Source organism: Oncorhynchus masou, chromosome 31 (genome assembly GCF_036934945.1).
Source record: "Oncorhynchus masou masou isolate Uvic2021 chromosome 31, UVic_Omas_1.1, whole genome shotgun sequence".
Lineage (NCBI taxonomy): Eukaryota > Metazoa > Chordata > Actinopteri > Salmoniformes > Salmonidae > Oncorhynchus > Oncorhynchus masou.
The window spans coordinates 55,511,086-55,529,936 of record NC_088242.1 but is presented as its reverse complement, the minus strand read 5'-3'; the positions used below and the strand labels follow the sequence as shown (position 1 = coordinate 55,529,936).

The 18,851-nt window shown below is 41.8% G+C and overlaps 1 protein-coding gene across 1 annotated transcript in view; it reads left to right on the top strand.

Moving 5' to 3' along the window:
• Window positions 1-17,716, top strand: part of LOC135524145 (mitochondrial inner membrane protease subunit 2-like) — a 142,882-nt gene extending 125,166 nt beyond the window's left edge. Inside the window, exons 4-6 of the mRNA XM_064951365.1 lie at window positions 2,649-2,714; window positions 5,363-5,465; window positions 15,972-17,716. Of these exons, the coding sequence (XP_064807437.1) occupies window positions 2,649-2,714; window positions 5,363-5,465; window positions 15,972-16,112 (310 nt within the window). The 3' untranslated portion in view covers window positions 16,113-17,716. The remainder of the gene's footprint in view (window positions 1-2,648; window positions 2,715-5,362; window positions 5,466-15,971) is intronic.
• The last annotated feature ends 1,135 nt before the right edge of the window (window positions 17,717-18,851 follow it).

The window sequence follows — 18,851 nt, the reverse complement described above, 5'->3', positions numbered from 1 at the left end:
GACTGCTCGTTGAACATCTTATTCCAAACTCATGGGCATTAATATGGAGTTGGTCCCCCCTTTGCTTCTATAACAGGGTAGGGGCAGGGTAGCATAGTGGTTAGAGCGTTGGACTAGTAACCGAAAGGTTGCAAGTTTGAATCCCCGAGCCGACAAGGTACAAATCTGTCGTTCTGCCCCTGAACAGGCAGTTAACCCACTGTTCCTAGGCCATCATTGAAAATAAGAATTTGTTCTTAACTGACTTGCCTAGTAAAATAAAGGTAAATTAAAAATTAAATAACAGCCTCCACTCTTCTGGGAAGGCTTTCCACTAGATGTTGGAACATTGCTGCAGGGACTTGCTTCCATTCAGCCACGAGCATTAGTGAGGTCGGGCACTGATGTTGGGCGATTAGGTCTGACTCACAGTTGGCGTTACAATTCACCTCAAAGGTGTTTGATGGGGTTGAGGTCAGGGCTCTGTTCAGGCCAGTCAAGTTCTTTCACACCGATCTCAACAAACCACTTATGTATGGACCTCACCTTATCCAAACTGTTGCCAGAAAGTTGCAAGCACAGAATCGTCTTGAATGGTGTTGTATGCTGTAGCGTAAAGATTTGCCTTCACTGAATTTAGGGGCCTAGACCGAACCATGAAAAACAGCCCCAGAACATTATTCCTCCTCCACCAAACTTTTCAGTTGGCACTATGCATTCGGGCACGTAACGTTCTCCTGGCATCCGCCCAAACCAGATTAGTCCATCGGACTGACAGATGGTGAAGCGTGATTCATCTCTCCAGTGAACGCGTTTCCACTGCTCCAGAGTCCAATGGCAACGAGCTTTACACCACTCCAGCCGACGCTTGGCATTGTGCATGGTGATCTTAGGGTTGTGTGCAGAAATTGGCTTCAGCATGTAGAAAAATCTCTACACTGTCAAGATGGGGGGCCTCTAAAATAATCTAAAAAATTCAGTCATGCCGACCTCGCCAATTGCCAAGCCCCATGCCACGGCCACCACCTAAGCTCCTTTTCGATCCAGAGAAAACCCTGGATACGATGGCTGCCTGGTATTGTGATGCAATCATTGTCATGGTAATGTAGAATGTTTGTTCAATTGATGTTAACTGATGTGGCTTATGCAATGGAATGTATTTGTAATGTCAGTTGAGTTGAATCAACAAATCACAGCACATATTGATCGATACACTTCCTGCTTTGATCCTCGCAGCGGCTGCCAGTCCACACATTATATTATCATTGACTTGAATAGGGATACCCGTTCTATTCATTCTATTTCTATGGCAGCACATGCAGTCAGGAGAGGAGAAAATGTGCTTAAAACAGATGTTATGTATAACAGTTTTTTGTGTTGCTATTCGAACGGTTATTACGTTGACCGTGGTCATTTGGCTGGTCAATTACCATCATCCAAAAATCCATGACCGTCACAGCCCTAATACACACACACACAGCCTCTCTAGAGACAGGTTAACCCCTGTTTAGCTTGCGGGCTCTGTTTTCTGAGCTGCTGGTAATTCTGATTGGCTGAGCGGGCTGCCAATCAGTCATGATCCCCTGTATCCCTGAGGCGAAGAGGGAGGGGGGATGTGGAGGAGGAAGGAGGGAGAAAGAGAGAGAGCAAATGTGTGTGTATGTGTGGTAGAGAGTGGGAGAAAGGGAGTGACAGAGTGTGTGTGTGTGTGTGTGTGTGTGTGTGTGTGTGTGTGTGTGTGTGTGTGTGTGTGTGTGTGTGTGTGTGTGTGTGTTAAAGGGAGGGAGAGGGAGAGCAGGGAGGGATGGAGAATGGATGTGGCTTCTTATTAAGACTGGCATTTCTGTTTGATTCTCTGGGCATTTGAAGGCAACGTTTAACAAACTGCGGTTTCTGTGGGTCATTATTCAATGCCTTTGTGTCGACGTCCCTCATTTGGCCAGACACTCTGAACTGAACACCATTGTATCTCTGGCTCCCTGGTTGCCTCACATTTATCTATAAAACCTGTGGATGGAATAGAAGAATTTTGATCATTGTAATACTGTTGATCATGGCCTTGAACATCATGCCCAAGCGAGAGATTGAAAAACGACAAATCTTTTCTAAATGACCCATTTATTAGACTGATTTTGTGTCCAGAATGTGAATGCCATTGCTTTGCATGTTCTCAAAAGGACTGTCGTTGTTGATATCAAATGAATCGTGTCCTCTGTTGGCTACTTCGAAGTATTTCGTGGCTCGGAGAAGGTCATCGGCATTGGCAATAATGGTTGTAGAATTCATTAACTGAGCATTGCGGTATTACGGGTTATTAAGGGTTTATTATAAACATAAAGGGAATGAGCTCTCTCTACCATGGTGCTGATATGTTTGTGTTCCCCGGTGGTGTGTGAGGTCCACATGTGGAGGGAGGGAGGAGGAGGAATGAGATCCTGGTACTTGAACCCACCCAATACTCACTGCAGTATAGTCCATTTCTCTGTCTGCTGGTGAGGAACACTGATTCCAGTTCAATCTAGTGTTGTGAATAGGGTCTTTTATTCATTTTGATGAAAGCTTGGAGTGAACAGGGTCTTTACCGCACAGGGTTTATTGGTGCTATGAGCTGACGGATATATCTCTTCATCAAATATCTTAATTGATGTCATGTATCCTTATTGTTTCAGGTCTCCCAAGAACCCCCAGCAGAAGATCATCAAGCGGGTCATAGCCCTTGAGGGAGACTTCATCAAGTACGTACACATTATACAGTAAAAACGAAACAAAAGGCAATTAAATAATGTAAAACAAAGGGTGTCTTAAAGGCCTGTTCAGAGACTTCCTATGAGAAGACTGCTGCTACAAGTAAACTCATTGTTTACTCGGGAATTTGAAGCTCTGTCTTAAATTTCTTATCTACCAGCATCAAATCTTCGGGTGCCACTACTCGTACCACAAGGTCGCCATGTGAATCCCTCTGGCAGCTATTTGTGACGGGTGCCGCTGAACAAATTACGAGTCACTTGTATTGCCTGGGAGGAGATGGATGAATAATTAACATGGGGGTTTGATGATGGCCTTAACTAGCTGAGGCTGGTGTGTGATTGCATGTGTGTTAGCCTGCGGGCCCGCCATGCTATAAATCACAGCTATGGTTTTAATCTTGCTACGCACAGAGACTGTCTGCTCTGCCTGACACAGGAAGAGGCCTCTCAGCCAATTATAGCCCTCTGAGTGGTGTGTGTGTGTGTGTTTTTGCTATGTGTATCCCTCTGAACTGAGCCCCTCAGAGATATAGAGGGCCATTTCGGAGATTCATCTCCAAACAATGATGGCTTACGGGACATAAATCGCGTTGCAATCGAATCGCGGCTTTAAAAAACCCAGAAAGCCCAAGTGTTACGCCACTGTGTTGTCAGTGTTGCTACGCTGTGTAAAGCTGATGACTGGAATGCATAGTATATTTATGTGAGGTGTATGAGGAAGAGCTACCTCAAGATGGAGATTCTGGTGTTCGTAGAGGTACGGAACAACCCAGGATAGGCCGGGATAGGCCGTCATTGTAAATAAGAATTTGTTCTTAACTGACTTGCCTAGTTTAAACAAAGGTTAAGTAACCTCCATCAAACCTCCACTGTACCAGGCAGCTATTGTTTAAACCTGCTACACTGAGAGGTAGAGAGTGCATACATTTTTAACACAACTCAATGCTGAGAATCTGCCCAAACTCCTGAACGCAACCTAAACCCTTTGTAGCTGCTAGACACTGCCAGGCAGTGAGTCGCATACAAACAGCATTAATACAGGGGTCTGTCTATTCGCTTTGAACTCTGTATATTCGCTTTGCGCTGCGTCCCAAATGGCACCCTATTTAGTGCACTACCTTTGACCCAGACCCAACAAGCTCTGGTCAAAGTAGGGCACTATGTAGGGAATAGGGTTTCAGTTGGATGTAGAGAATAGGGTTTCAGTTGGGATGCAACCTGTTTTTGTCTTCCCACAAAACTCAAGACTGTTCTTTTTTTCCTGAGCATAGCCGGGGGAGCTGATTAGGTAACACTTTATAATAATGTTCATTAATAAACTATTTGATAAACTATTAATAAGTACGTAGTGTAAGCCCCATTTGAATAATCATTTATTAATACATGTATATGAACACTGCTTATAAATAGATAACAAATGTCTCGTTAAAGTTACTATAAAGTTTTACTGCAAACTATTTTACTGTACAAATAAAAGATGGGGACTATTTGGATTCTATGGGATATAGTCACTAGATTTTGAAGTAGCCAGTATTTTGTTTGTCGCATTGTTTGTGTTCAGATGCTGTATGTAGACGCCTGACCCCTGATTTTAAAAGTCACTGAACTTCAGTTTGCTGGAGAACAGACAGGGTAAAAGGTAGTCTAGCGTTTAGAGCGTTGGACCAGTATCCGAGAGGTCGCAGGTTCGAATACCCGAGTAGACAAGTTGAAAAATGTGTTTGATGTGCTCTTGAGCAAGGCACTTAACCTTAATTTGCTCCAGTGGCGTTATACTACTATGGCTGACCCTGTAAAACAACATATTTCACCACCTATCCGGTGTATGTGGCAATAAAAACATTTTCCCCTCCCAGCAGCAAAATCAATATTTTTGTCCAAGGTCTAAAGAGTAGTCATTTAGGCTCCTGTAACATTGCCCTGGAAAGGAATAGGAGAAGAATTGTCATTTTAAAAAGTCATTTCTCCCGTAATTTACAATGTTCCGGAGATGAACCATGCATCAGGGCTCAGTCACAGCTAAGTGCACAGGTGATTGATGGCGTACACCACCCTGTCCTCACACCACAAAATAGTTGATTGACGCTAAACAAGTCTGGAGGTGGAACTGATCAGATAGAGGTTACGTGCCAAATGGACCCAATTCCCTAATATAGTGTGTTACTTTTGACCAGGGCCCAATATAGGGGATAGTGTGGTGTTAAGGGACGCAACCAGAGACTAGACCTAAGGGAGTGTGCTGTCCTGTCCATATCTCATTAGTCATTACACACAATGGATGTTTGTCCTCATCTGATTAGATTCAATTTTTGTCTACAAGATAGTCTGATCTAAAGGGAGGATGACTGGCAGATGGATTATTTAGTAAAAAGGTGATATACCACAATGAAACGAAAATGTCCATTTCCTTAATGCAGATGTAGGTAGATGAACTTTATTCTCAATTTAAGTTTTGCCTTTTGTCTTGTCTAATTTCAATGTGTTTATTGTTGTTCTCAATTGATCCCGTAGCTCAATCAATGTTAAAGACTGCCTTTCTTTCGTAGCTCGGTTCTGAAGTAAATTTGGGTTGTATTAACCTGGCTAATGCGTTTGATCCATGATCCAAACCTCCCGCCCTCCATTTCCCTCTGCAGGACACTTGGCTATAAGAACCGCTATCTCAGGGTCCCTGATGGCCACTTTTGGATCGAGGGGGACCATCACGGCCACAGTCTGGACAGCAACAGCTTTGGCCCGGTAAGCCACGTTTCTGCTCAGTCCTCTACTACTCAATGGGAATGGCACATGCCAGAGCCTTATACTTGGATATAAAAGACTTATATTTGCATATAAAAGACTTATATTTGTATATAAGTACAAGGCTTTGGCCCATGCCATTGAAAAGCAAAGCAAAGCACAGCTTGTCTGAGTCGTTTCCAGCAGCTCCACATTTGAACTCCAACAATGGGGCCCAAAAAGACCCTGAGAGTCCTTAAAAGGAAAATAATTGAATAGCTATGCGTTGGAAAACAAACCTGGGTTCTAAATTTGTCATTTTTGTGCTGCTTATTAAGACAAAGCTGTTCCCTTAGAGGAAAGAAACTCTGAACAGTTTCTCCATTATGGCAGGTAGGTACAGTTAGTGCTATTAATCTCTGGCAGGCCTCATTGGGCATGTGGGCCCGGCAGCCTCATCTGCCTGTGAAGAAAGAAGGCTTAGCGTATTTCATTGTTGTATTTTCCATACATATCCTCATCCTTGTCGGGCAATAACAAATGTGTCTTGATAAGGGTCTGAAAGTAGTGACGAGGAGTGAGTGATCGGGCAGCGAGGCGCTCTGTGCTTTTTGGGTTTTGACAAAGTATTTCAGGGAGCTGTCATTGGATGGAAGAAGGAAGCAGCAGAGCCGAGTAGAGGCCAGGGAATTATCTATCTGTAGCATTCCAATCCTATAAAGGAACAACTTTGTACTTGACATTTAACTGGGTCAGCTGCTGGTTTGTGGAAGGATTTATTTTCTGAAGTTGGTTTTGGATGGTTCCATGTCAGTCAGTACTCTCTCTGTCTGTTGCTGGATCTGAACATTGAATTATTTGGATAGAGTTTGGGTGGATTGGGGGTGATTTTGTGGATGACATTATTGTAAGCAGTTTATCGTCCATGAACAGAATACTATAAGGGAACAGTTAATTTAAGGAAACCGTTTCCTCAGCCCATTGTCTTATTATACCTTATTTCCCGTTGGATCTACAAGCCCTCTGTAATGGTTATATGGTTACTTCTTATCTAGGCCTATACAGTGCGGTACTGTATGTATGCACTATGACCACTATTCGCTTATGCCTGCATGCTTATTAGGCCATCTCACCACCTCAATAAGAAATGCATTGGTCATACTGACATTGTCATTTGTGTTGTTTCCCAATGCAGACATGTGTGGCACATTTTAATCGCATGAAAGCCATTGAGGGCATTGCAAAAACAGAGTTTTTATCCAAACCCAAATTGTTTAAATGGTTAAATAATTTAACAGTGCACCAGAGGGGTGTATAGCCAGATGTGCCCAGGCTTTTCTGAAATTAGCTAGCTTCAGTTAGCTTCACATTCCAGCTCAGGCTTCATCCGTATTACGATGGTGGATATTGCTCATTCGCCTGCGGCTAACTATAGCAGTCTTGTAACTGCGTGTGCATATCACACGCAGTGTTGCCAACTCCTCACTAAGGAAAGTAGCTATTGGCTGTCCTAAAATTCGCTAGAAGTCGCTAAATGACATCATCGCCTAATTTGCATAATTGGCCATGTGCATGTAATTGTGATGGATGCTGAGGCGAGAGGAATAACGTCGTGGGAGACACAAAAAGTGAGTAAAAAACACCCTAAATATGTTTAGAACTACAAATGAACTTCTGTCGATTCTTGTTATTTTTATGTCACAATTCCAACCCTCGATTTTCAAGTTTTCATAACAATTGGTAATCGGCATTACATTGCAAACCACGAGGAGACTGCGTGGCAGGCTGTGACCACCTGTTACGCGAGTGCAGCAAGGAGCCAAGGTAAGATGCTAGCTAGTGTTAAACTTATCTTATAAAAAACAATCAATCTTAACATAATCACTAGTTAACTACACATGGTTGATGATATTACTAGTTTAACTAGCTTGTTCTTCATTGCCTATAATCAATGTGGTGCCTGTTAATTTATCATCGAATCATAGCCTACTTTGCCAAACGGGTGATGATTTAACAAGCATATTCGCGAAAAAAGCACAATCGTTGCACCAATGAACCTAACCATAAACATCAATGCCTTGCTTAAAATCAATAAACAAGTATATATTTTTAAACCTGCATATTTAGTTAAAAGAAATTCATGTTAGCAGGCAATATTAACTAGGGAAATTGTGTTGCTTCTCTTGCGTTCAGTGCACAAGCAGAGTCTGGTTATATGCTGCAGTTTGGGCCGCCTGGCTCGTTGCGAACTGTGTGGACCATTTCTGCCTAACAAAGACCGTAATTAATTTTCCAGAATTTGACATAATTATGACATAACAGCAATATTTAGACTTAGGGTTGCCACCCGTCCGATAAAATACGGAACGGTTCTGTATTTCACTGAAAGAATAAACATTTTGTTTTTGAAATTATAGTTTCCGGGTTTGACCATATTAATGACCTAAGTCTCGTATTTCTGTGTGTTTATTATATTATAATGAAGTCTATGATTTGATATTTGATAGAGCAGTCTGACTGAGCGGTGGTAGGCAGCAGCAGGCTCGTAGGCATTCATTCAAACAACACTTTCCTACGTTTGCCAGGAGTTCTTAGCAATGCTTGAAGCACAGCGCTGTTTATGACTTCTTGCCTCCCGAGATTAGGCTGGCAATACTAAAGTGCCTATAAGAACATCCAATAATCAAAGTTATATGAAATGTAAATGGTATAGAGAGAAATAGTCCTATAATTCCTAAGAACTACAACCTAAAACTTCTTAACTGGGAATATTGAAGACTCATGTTAAAAGGAACCACCAGCTTTCATATGTTCTCATGTTCTGATTTTTGCACTTTTACTTTCCTCTCCAACATTGTATTTTTGTGTTATTTAAACCAAATGTTTCATTATTTATTTATGTATTAAGTTAAAATAAGTGTTCATTGTTCATTAAGTATTGTTGTAATTGTCATTATTATATAACGGGCGATTAATCGGTATCGGCTTTTTTGGGTCCTCCAATAATCGGTATCAGCGTTGAAAAATCATAATCGTTCGACCTCTACTTTGTATGCATCTCTGTTTGTGGAGTAAAGGTGGTCTACAGTTTTCTTCCCTCTGGTTGCACATGTGACATGCTGGTAGAAATGAGGTAAAACGGATTTACGTTTGCCTGCAATAAAGACCCTGGACACTAGGAGCGCCACTTCTGGATTAGCATTTTCTTGTTTGCTTCGGGCTTTATACAGCTCGTTGAGTGCGGTCTTAGTGCCAGCATCGGTTTGTGGTGGTAAATAGATGGCTAGAAATAATACAGATGAGAACTCTTGGTAGACATCGCGCACCAGCAGGCATTGACAAATACACCCCCCTCATCTTACCAGACATAGCTGCTCTGTCCTGCAGACGCACGGAAAACCCAGACAGCTGTATATTATCCATGTCGTCATTCAGCCACGACTCTGTGAAATATAAGATGTTACCGTTTTTAATGTCCTGTTTGTAGGATGGTCTCGACCATAGATTGAGTTTGTTTTCCAGTGATTACCAATAGAATGGATGGTAGTGGCGATTTACTCACTCATCTCCGAATCCTGACCTTGTCCCTCTGTATTCCGCCTTTTCTTCACGCGAACGGTGGGGATTTATTCTCTTTTTGGTCATAAGAGACGGTAGCAACAACTTTATGTACAAAATGAGTTAAACAATGTGATAAAATGTAACAAAATAGAACATTTGGTTAGGGGCCCGTGAAACGGCAGCCATCCCCTCCGGCGCCGTTATAGTGTATGTAGTGTATTTAGGCGTGTGACAAAAAAATCTCAATTGAATCCATTTTATATTCAGGCTGTAACACAACAAAATGTGGAAAAAGTGAAGGGGTGTGAATACTTTCTGAAGGCATAAAAATATATATTTTTTTGTGAAATATTAAATCCGGTCTTGATTTACATTTCACATAAAGCGTGTTCCACTGACGTGAAATGTTCTTTGTTCCTAAAATATACGTGGAACAACCAAAGAGGAAGAAATGTTCCAATTTTCTGTTGTGTTGACTTAATTTTAAATGGGTGCTCTGAACCTTGTTTTGCTCCTAAATGTAAGTATATTTCTCACTAGGAAGTGAATTAACATGCCTCTCAGTAAAGCGCATACCTGCCACTCCCTCGCTTTCTTTCTCTCCTATCCCTCTCTCTCTTCTGTCCCTCTTTCTTCTCTCTCTCCAACCCCCCCTTCCTCTCTTTCTCCCCCCCTCTCTCTATTTCTCTCGCTTTCTCTCTTTCGCTTTGTTATTTATACTTGTCTAAAACCCCATAGGCTCTTTGGACTCCCTGGAGAGCCAGGTGCTGTATAAAGTGCTGCATGAGATGAAGTTGCTGAGTGAGCTGTCAGGTTGGATAGACCTAAACAAATATCACAGTCATACCTTTTGCCAAAATCAGATTATGTCTTGCAGCTTGAAATATGCTGAATGCCTGAAATGGCGTTCAACGGTTGCTTTACATACAGGTTTTGGGAGTACAAACAACAAAAATAAATGTAACTTTATTGTATTGCGGGACTTCAATGTCTTACTCTTTTCCAGGTCACAGATTTGTCAGCGGCATTTAAAATGACATTTAAAACTAAAATCTAAAAAGCAAGCATAGTCGTCGTCCATATCAAGTCAGTAAATGGCATAGTGGTTATCACCCACCCAACAACAGCAATAAGCTTGTGAGTTGTGTAACAAATCCATCCCTATATGACAACCTTTGGCTCTTTTCTCACTCCCAGTCTCTAAACTAAGCCTTCTGAGGAAGGAGTGTTGGTATTCTGGAGCCATTTGTCAGATACCCCTGATGTCTTCAAGGCCGTAGCACTCATTTCTCCTGTGAGGGACCGAGTGGACAAGCTAGTTTAGCCTTCTACCTTCACTTGCCTCACTCCCACAGCCTTGAAATGTTATTTGAAGATTATATTGTGTATTTATGAAAGCCTTGGCATCCGTCTCCAGTCCTTTGTGTGTCAGATTTTTTTTAATGCACCTAAACACCTTGCTTTTGTCTTTCTATATCATTATCCCAAAATGGCTGATTGATGCAGTGCCTTCAGAAAGTATTCATACCCCTTAACTTTTTCCTAATTTTGTCTTACAGCCTGATTTCAAAATGGATTCAATAGATAAACACAATACCCCATAATGACAAAGTGAAAAAATATTTTTTGAAATGTTTGTAAATTAATTGAAAATGGGGAATGGAGAATTGTGATTCCTGGAAAAATGTTGTCAGAGGTTGCAACAGTAACCAAGGGGTTCGGGCTTAGTGAAGGGTCTCTCTCTCCCCTCTTTCTCTTCTCTCTCCCTCTCTCTCTCACGTCCGTTCTCTCTTATTCCTCCCTCTGCTCTCTCCCGTCCATCCTCTTATCCCTCCCTCATTTACCCTCTCCCTCCTTCTTCCCTCCGTCCCCATGTCATCTCTCTCCCTCCTCTCCCCCACCTTTGTCTGTTGACTCTCTCCCCTCCTTCCCCCCCTCCCTCCTTCACCCTATCCATTTATTTGTCTCCCTCCTCCCCCTCCATTCTCTCTCATTCATTCCCTCCCTCCCCGTCTCCTCATTTCTCTCCTCTTTCCCACATCCAATGACAGAATATTGACACAGGCAACACAGACAGACGCATGCACACAGACACATACAGTTTTAAGTTACCCCTCCCCCCCCACATTTTTTTTTTTTTACCAATATCTCCTTCTGAATTAATTCTAACAAGGCTCTTGGTTTCTAGAACTGCAAGACCATTGTATCCAATGGAGGTTTAAAAAAAAAAATGCTTAAAATGCTTTTGCGTCGATCTTCCTGTAGACGGTCCCCCGGTCTGCAGGAAGAGAATGGAGCACCATGTTGAGGATGGATTAAGCTACTTCCTGTTGCTGCAGTAAGCTGAACCTCAACACAGGAGAGCATCCCTGTAAGGTCATGATGGGTTGTGTGGAAGGACGGTTAGCTAGCTCAGTTGCAGTCCACGGTTATGTGAGGGCTGTAGGTAATGATTTTATATGGAAGAAAGGCCTTGTTCTCTGTGGGACCTAGTTTTCACTGTGAAGAGTTGAAATTGGTTGACACTCATGTCCCATTGACTGGAAATGTATTGACATAAGGATCAAGCCTGTGACCCTCATATTTTCCCATTGAATGAAATGAATTGACGTAAGTGTCAATTGGTTGAAATTCATATTTTCTCATTGAATGCAATGTATTGACATAAGCATCAACCCTGTGACATATTTTCCCATTGAATGCAGTGAATTGACATAGGCGTCAATTGGGTGACACTTACCTTTTTGCATTGACTGCGGTGCATTGACGTAAGCGTCAACCTTGTGACGCTCTTCTTTTCCCGTTGAATGCAGTGTAGGGAAACGTTCTGAATGGACATATGGGTACAGGAAGAATCAGCAAACTCACTCACGCACACCCCTGTAAATGCACCCGTCAATCAAAACCGCCAGCGTGTTTCAGACACAAGCAAATATTTCTCCTTTCCTTAAAATGTGTTTTAAAACAATCTAGGCCTACCTTATGTTTTCAAGAAAGTAGGCTACAATATAATGAGTCGACAAGTAAGGTATGAAGGGGATGGTTTATACTATGAAGATTAAATTGACTGTCATTCAAATAGAACCAAGTAAAAGCAACATGTTCATAGCCTATTTATCAGTGAAGCTGATTACTGAGGGGGGAGGGTGTAGGAAAGATTGTTCAAGTACTGTGAGATATATATATATAACGGACTTCGTTGACTTACTGCACCATGTGACGTGAAGAAAATAAATGACTGAGAAGCCCGGCTTATTAGCCCAACCACATGGGTGGGCACTTTCCTACATTTTGACATTTGTGAGAAGCAGGCCAGGTGCTTCTGTGTGCGCTCAGGCGCGCGTGCTCTCCATCAACATTAACAGGGCAGATAAACCAGACCCGTTGCTCACGTGGAGCGTGTAAATGATGGTATGAAATAAACCGAGACTTTCTCACAAGTGTCTCAGGTTGTGAACTCTGCAATCAGTGATTCCACTCTGAGAATGCGAATGGTATGCGACTGCAATTAATACATGCATGAAGAGAAATGAATGTAACCAAATGATAGGAAATAATGGTAAACTGTCTGTTTTACAAATGGTTGGCTTCGGCATAAAAGGTCCATTGCGGGCCGACACTGTATAGCCTAGGCTACTGTTTTACTTTGCAGGGATAGGAGGTCAGCGTATCGGCTGGGCCTGATCAGTGTATGCAGTCTGTATCAAATGATACTATGCCAGGTTCGAGAGAATTGTCCATTTGACACAACATTAGTGCATTATAGGCCTCAGAGCCTGAACAACCTTGTCAACTGCTGTTTATACATAATTAATGAATAGTCAGACACATCCAACCTTTTTAAAGGCCAAATGATGTATTTACTAGCAAGCAATGAATACATCATGGTATAAAATCAAGTTTTTACTGAAATGTCTATAGCGCTCTACCCCCCCAGTGAATCTAGCGATTTGGCTGCTCAAGCATCAAAGGACAGTTGGAAAGAGGAGGTGAAGTAGTCAGTTTCATAGACAGATTAAGTTACCAAAAGGTTTTGTAATCATTAAACACTCCTGCTATTAGGAAACTTTTTTTATCCTAAAATGAATGTAGGTAGGCCTATTTTTAAATGGTTTTGACAGTTACTTTATTATCGTGATGGTCTTCATTCAAAACCACCAGGATAATTTAGTACCAGCCCCAGTTCCACCCAGCACAGCAGCAGCCCCCTGCATGGTGATGGAAGGGCGCCCCCCCCCAGTCTCTGGCGAGGTTCCGTTTGGGACACGGCCTTTGTCTCTTCTTGCCACCTCGCCTCTCCTCTGTGGAATTGAAGTGTTTATGCTGGCTGCTGTGAGGGAAATTACACTCTGATCCCCAGGCCAGGGCTCAACTCTAAAGCTCTCCTCTCACAATGTGCTGCTGCAGGGGGAGATGACTTGAGTTACACTGAACAAAAATTGAAACGCAAAAATTTAAGAAGATTTTACTATTACAGTCCATATAAGGAATCAATCAACGGAAATAAATTCATTAGGCCCAAATGTGTGGATTTCACACGACTGGGAATACAGATATGCATCTGTTGGTCATGGATTTTTTTTTTTTTTTTTTTGTAGTAGGTGCGTGGATAAAATAAAATAAAGTCTCTGGTGTGACACATCACCTTCACATAGACTTGATCGGGCTGTTGATTGTGGTCTGTGGAATGTTGTCCCATTCCTCTTCAATAGCTGTGCGAAGTTTGAATATTTATTTATTTCACCTTTATTTATATTGGAGGGAACTGGAACACACTGTCGTACACGTCGATCCAGAGCATCCCAAACCTGCTCAATTGGTGACATGTCTGGTGAGTATACAGGCCATGGAAGAACTGGGACATGTTCAGCTTCCAGGAATTGTGTACAGATCCTTACGACAAGGGCAGTGCATTTTCATGCTGAAACAGGACTTGATGGCGGAGGATCAATGGCACGACAATGGACCTCAGGATCTCGCCACGGTATCTCTGTGCATTTAAATTGCCATCGATAAAATGCAATGGTGTTTGTTGTCCGTAGCTTATGCCTGCCCATACCATAACCCCACCGTCACCACGAAGCACTCTGTTCACAACGTTGACATCAGCAAACCACTCGCCCACACGACGCCATAGACACTGTCTGAAATCTGCCCGGTACAGTTGAAACTGGGATCCATCCGTGAAGAGCACACTTCTCCAGCGTGCCAGTGGCCATCAGTGGTGAGCATCTGCCCACTGAAGTCGGTTACGACGCCGAACCGCAGTCAGGTCAAGAAACTGGAGAGGACGACAAGCACTCAGATGAGCTTCCCTGAGACAGTTTCTGACAGTTTATGCATAAATTCTTTGGTTGTGCAAACCCACAGTTTCATCAGCTGTCCGGGTGGCTGGTCTCAGATGTTCCCGCGGGTGAAGAAGCCGATGTGGAGTTCCTGGGCTGGTGTGGTTACACATGGTCTGCGGCTGTGAGACCGGTTGTACGTACTGCCAAATTCTCTAGTGAAGAAGCCGATGTGGAGTTCCTGGGCTGGTGTGGTTACACATGGTCTGCGGCTGTGAGACCAGTTGTACGTACTGCCAAATTCTCTAAAATAACATCGGAAGCTGCTCATGACAGAGAAATTATTATATTCTCTGGCAACAGCTCTGGTGGATATTCTGCAGAGACATCTGTGGCATTGTGTTGTGACAAAACTGCACATTTTAGAGTGGCCTTTTATTGTTCCCAGCACAAGGTGCACCTGTGTAATGATCATGCTGTTTAATTCACATTTTAAAATGCCACACTTGTCAGGTAGATGGATTTTCTTGGCAAAGGAGAAATTCTCACTTAACGGGGATGTAAACAAATTTGTGCACAACATTTGAAAGAAATCAGCTTTTTGTACATATGGTAAATGTATAGCATCTTTTTATTTCAGCTAATGAAACATGGGAGCAACACTTTAAATGTTGCTTTTATATTTCTATTCAGTGTATTAGGGGAATATTGAAGGAAGGTTCTGTAATGGAATGGCACTGTACTGGATCTCTGTCTTTTGTATATTATGTCTGGTAGGACAATATATTTGGATATACTGACCAAATTTATTTATTTATTTTTTTCTGTGCCAATACCCGGGAATGAAGCATGGGCCAAAATAATTTTTAAGGGAATATTACTTAATCTATTTATCAGCCAGGAACTAGTGTAGTTCAATTAGAGTAGAGAAGAAGAATGAATGAATCCATTAATTAAATTATATTTCAATCTTGACAGGCCAGAATTAAGGTATTGGTATTTTAAATGTTTTTTTTTTTTTATTATCCATGGCCAGAGACCTATGTTGTGCTGATATCACCCCCCAGGACATGTATTAGTCAGAAGGAGTCAGAAAGGCCTCCTCCTCTATCCGAGTCTGAAAAGGCACCGTATCCCTATATTGTAGTGTGCTATTTAGGGACTAGGGTGCCATTTCATACTCACAGAGCAAGCCCTGTGGCATGAGCCAAAGTCCGCCTTACCTTCAAGGAGAACAGAATAATTGTGTTTCTCATTTGTAAATAACAGGCATTTTGAAAGATAAGCATCATTAATACCAGTTGATATTGGTCAGTGTGTTTTGTGCTAACCGCTTAATTGACATAGACGTGATTGTCTGGGAAAACAAGAACAAACCTTTGCAGTTTAATGTGCTTAACATTCCACATATTAAAGTCTATTTAACTTATGTCGTGACGTCACAGCTAAAATAATAATTGAATCAATTCCATCTTAAATTTCTTTTATTTTTTTATTAGAATCAGTTTCCATGTTATATTTGTCTTGAAAAAGACGACCAGCACTATTCACAATGGACAAGTTTCTGCCATCAAGCCTTCTGCAGCCAAGGAACTGCCCCTTTATTCTAATGATCACTTAGAATGAGCGATAGTATCATAGTTCTTTGACCAGGGTCTCCTCCCTATATTCCTCTCCACAGGTGTCTCTGGGGTTGGTCCACGGCCGTGCCTCCCACATCATCTGGCCGCCCAATCGGTGGCAGAGGATCGAGCCGTCCCTCCCCCCTGAGCGGAAGCCCTTGTTGAACTGGCACGGGGACACAACAGAGGAGGAGGACTGAGGAGAGGCCTGCTCATGGCTGTATACATACTGTACCTACTACCTACGCTCTCTCTCTGTCAAACAGTACATGTGAAAATGTCATAATCGTTTGATGTGGCACAGTTATGATATCTCTTTGTTGTTGAGAAGCTGAGTATGTCAATGGATCAGATACCCATTACCCATACAGTTGCGGCCAAATATATAGGCACCCTTGCACTTTTCTTAAATAATTGCCTATTTCTTCTACAATAAGTTGAAAAATAAAGTTTGGTCTCCACACCTTGTTTTTGGGATATTCAACATTGCAGAACCTATTTTGTTTTTGTAAATATAAGTTTAACATTTTTATTTAAAAAATAAAGACCAATGGCATGGTTGCAATTATTGGCACCCCGGAGCTAGTACTTAGTTGCACAGCCTTTGTCCAAGATAACTGTCAAGAAATGCTTATTGTAGCACACTTCTACTGTTTTCACCTCTCGCAATAGGTTATGATTCAGATCTGGACTCTTCACTGGCCACTCCAGAACAGATTTCTTCTTGAACCTTTCCAGGGTGATTTCTATGTATGTTTGGGGGTTGTTGTCCTACTGTGGAATCCAGTTTTTGGACACCGGATTGAACATTGCACTCCAAAACACCCTTGATAATCTGCTGATTTCATGTCTTGCACACATTCAAGGCGCCCAGTACCAGAGGCAGCAAAGCAATCCGAAATCATTATTGAACCTCCTCCATAATTGGTTTTAGTCGTTGGTAAACATAGGAAGACCCCACTGCTGAAGGAGACAAGTAAGCCTGATTGAACTTCTCAAAAACCCACCTAAACAAGGCTAAATCCTGGGGGGGAATGCTCTGCGGGCCAATGAAACAAAATTAGAGCTCTTTGGCAATACAGATCAGCGTTCGGTTTACTGGCCAAATTAAGCGTTCAATGAAAAAAATAACCCTCCCTACAATGAAAGATAAGGGAGGTTTAATCATGCTGTGGTGTTGCTTTGCTGCCTCTGGTACTGGGGACCTTGAATGTGCACAATCCAATGTTCAACCCAGTGTCCAAAAACTGGGTCTCCATTGAAGGTTGTGTCTTCCAGCGGGACAACGACCCCAAACACACATCAAAAAGCACCCAGGAATGGTTAAGAAGAGATGTTGGACTGTTCTGGAGTGGCCAGCGAAAAGTACAGCTCTGAATTACACATCCAAAACCTACGGCGAGGTCCAATATGGCGAGCGGTTGGTAAAGGGCACCCATCAAATGTTGAATAATTACAGCAGTTTTCTTCTGAAAAGTGGGCCAAATTGCTAGTAGAAAGGTACAGAAAGCTCATTGATGGCATAAACTTGCAATATTGACAAAATATATTTTTTTAATGTCATCTTATTTGGGAAGAAATAGGGAATTATTTAAGAAAAGTATGAAACTATGTCTGTGGCCAATTGTAAAAAAAAATATTTAAAAAACATTTTGCAACCATGTAATGTGAACAACTGAACGCTGAGATATATATTTGTATGTTGTGTTATCAGAATTTCAGACTAGTGCAGTACCATGTTATTAAATGTATGGAAATATTAAACTAAAACTGGTTGGGCTTTGAAGGAGCCTGTGGCATGAAAGGCTGACTGAAACTACCTCGATTTATAGATTGTACTCGATACAGTTGAAGTCGGAAGTTTACATACACTTAGATTGTAGTCATTAACTTCTTGACGCTACCCATCCCTGTCGTGGGATCATTTTTTTGTCAGCAACCTCTGAATAGCATAGCGCAACAGTCAAATAATATTACTAAAGAATATCCATATTCATGAAATCACAAGTGCAATATTGCAAAACACAGCTTAGCCTTTTGTTAATCCACCTGTCGTCTCAGATTTTGAAATTATGCTTTACAGCGAAAGCAATCCAAGCGTTTGTGTAAGTTTATCGATAGCCTAGCATAGCATTATGTACACTTAGCATCAGGAAGCTTGGTCACGAAAATCAGAAAAGCAATCAAATTAACCGTTTACCTTTGATCTTCGGATGTTTTCACTCACGAGACTCCCAGTTACACAACAAAATGTTCCTTTTGTTCCATAAAGATTATTTTTATACCCAAAATACCTCCATTTGTTTGTCGCGTTATGTTCAGAAATCCACAGGAAAGAGCGGTCACGACAACGTAGACGGAAATTCCAAATAGTCTTCATAGTGTCCACAGAAGCATATCAAACGTTTTTTATAATCATTCCTCATGTCGTATTTAAAATATATATTCAATAATATATCAACCGAGTGTGTAGGTTTTTCAATAACAGCGGGAGGAACAATGGCGGCTTTACTCTGTAGCGCAAAAACTCACTCTGAGAGCCCCCAACGATCCACTTACGCAATGTGATCTTTCACGCTCATTTTTCAAAATAAAAGCCTGAAACTGTGTCTAAAGACTGTTGACACCTTAGGGAAGCCAGAGAAAAAGGAATCTGGTTGATATCCCTTTAAATGGAGGATAGGCATGAATAGGAACAGAAGGTTTTCAAAATAAGAGGCACTTCCTGATTGGATTTTCCTCAGGGTTTCGCCTGCAATATCAGTTCTGTTATACTCACAGACAATATTTTGACAGTTTTGGAAACTTTAGTGTTTTCTATCCTATACATATTCTAGCATCTGGTCCTGAGAAATAGGCAGTTTACTTTGGGAACGTTATTTTTCCAAACATAAAAATAGTGCCCCCGAGCTTCAAGAGGTTAAAACTCGTTTTTCAAA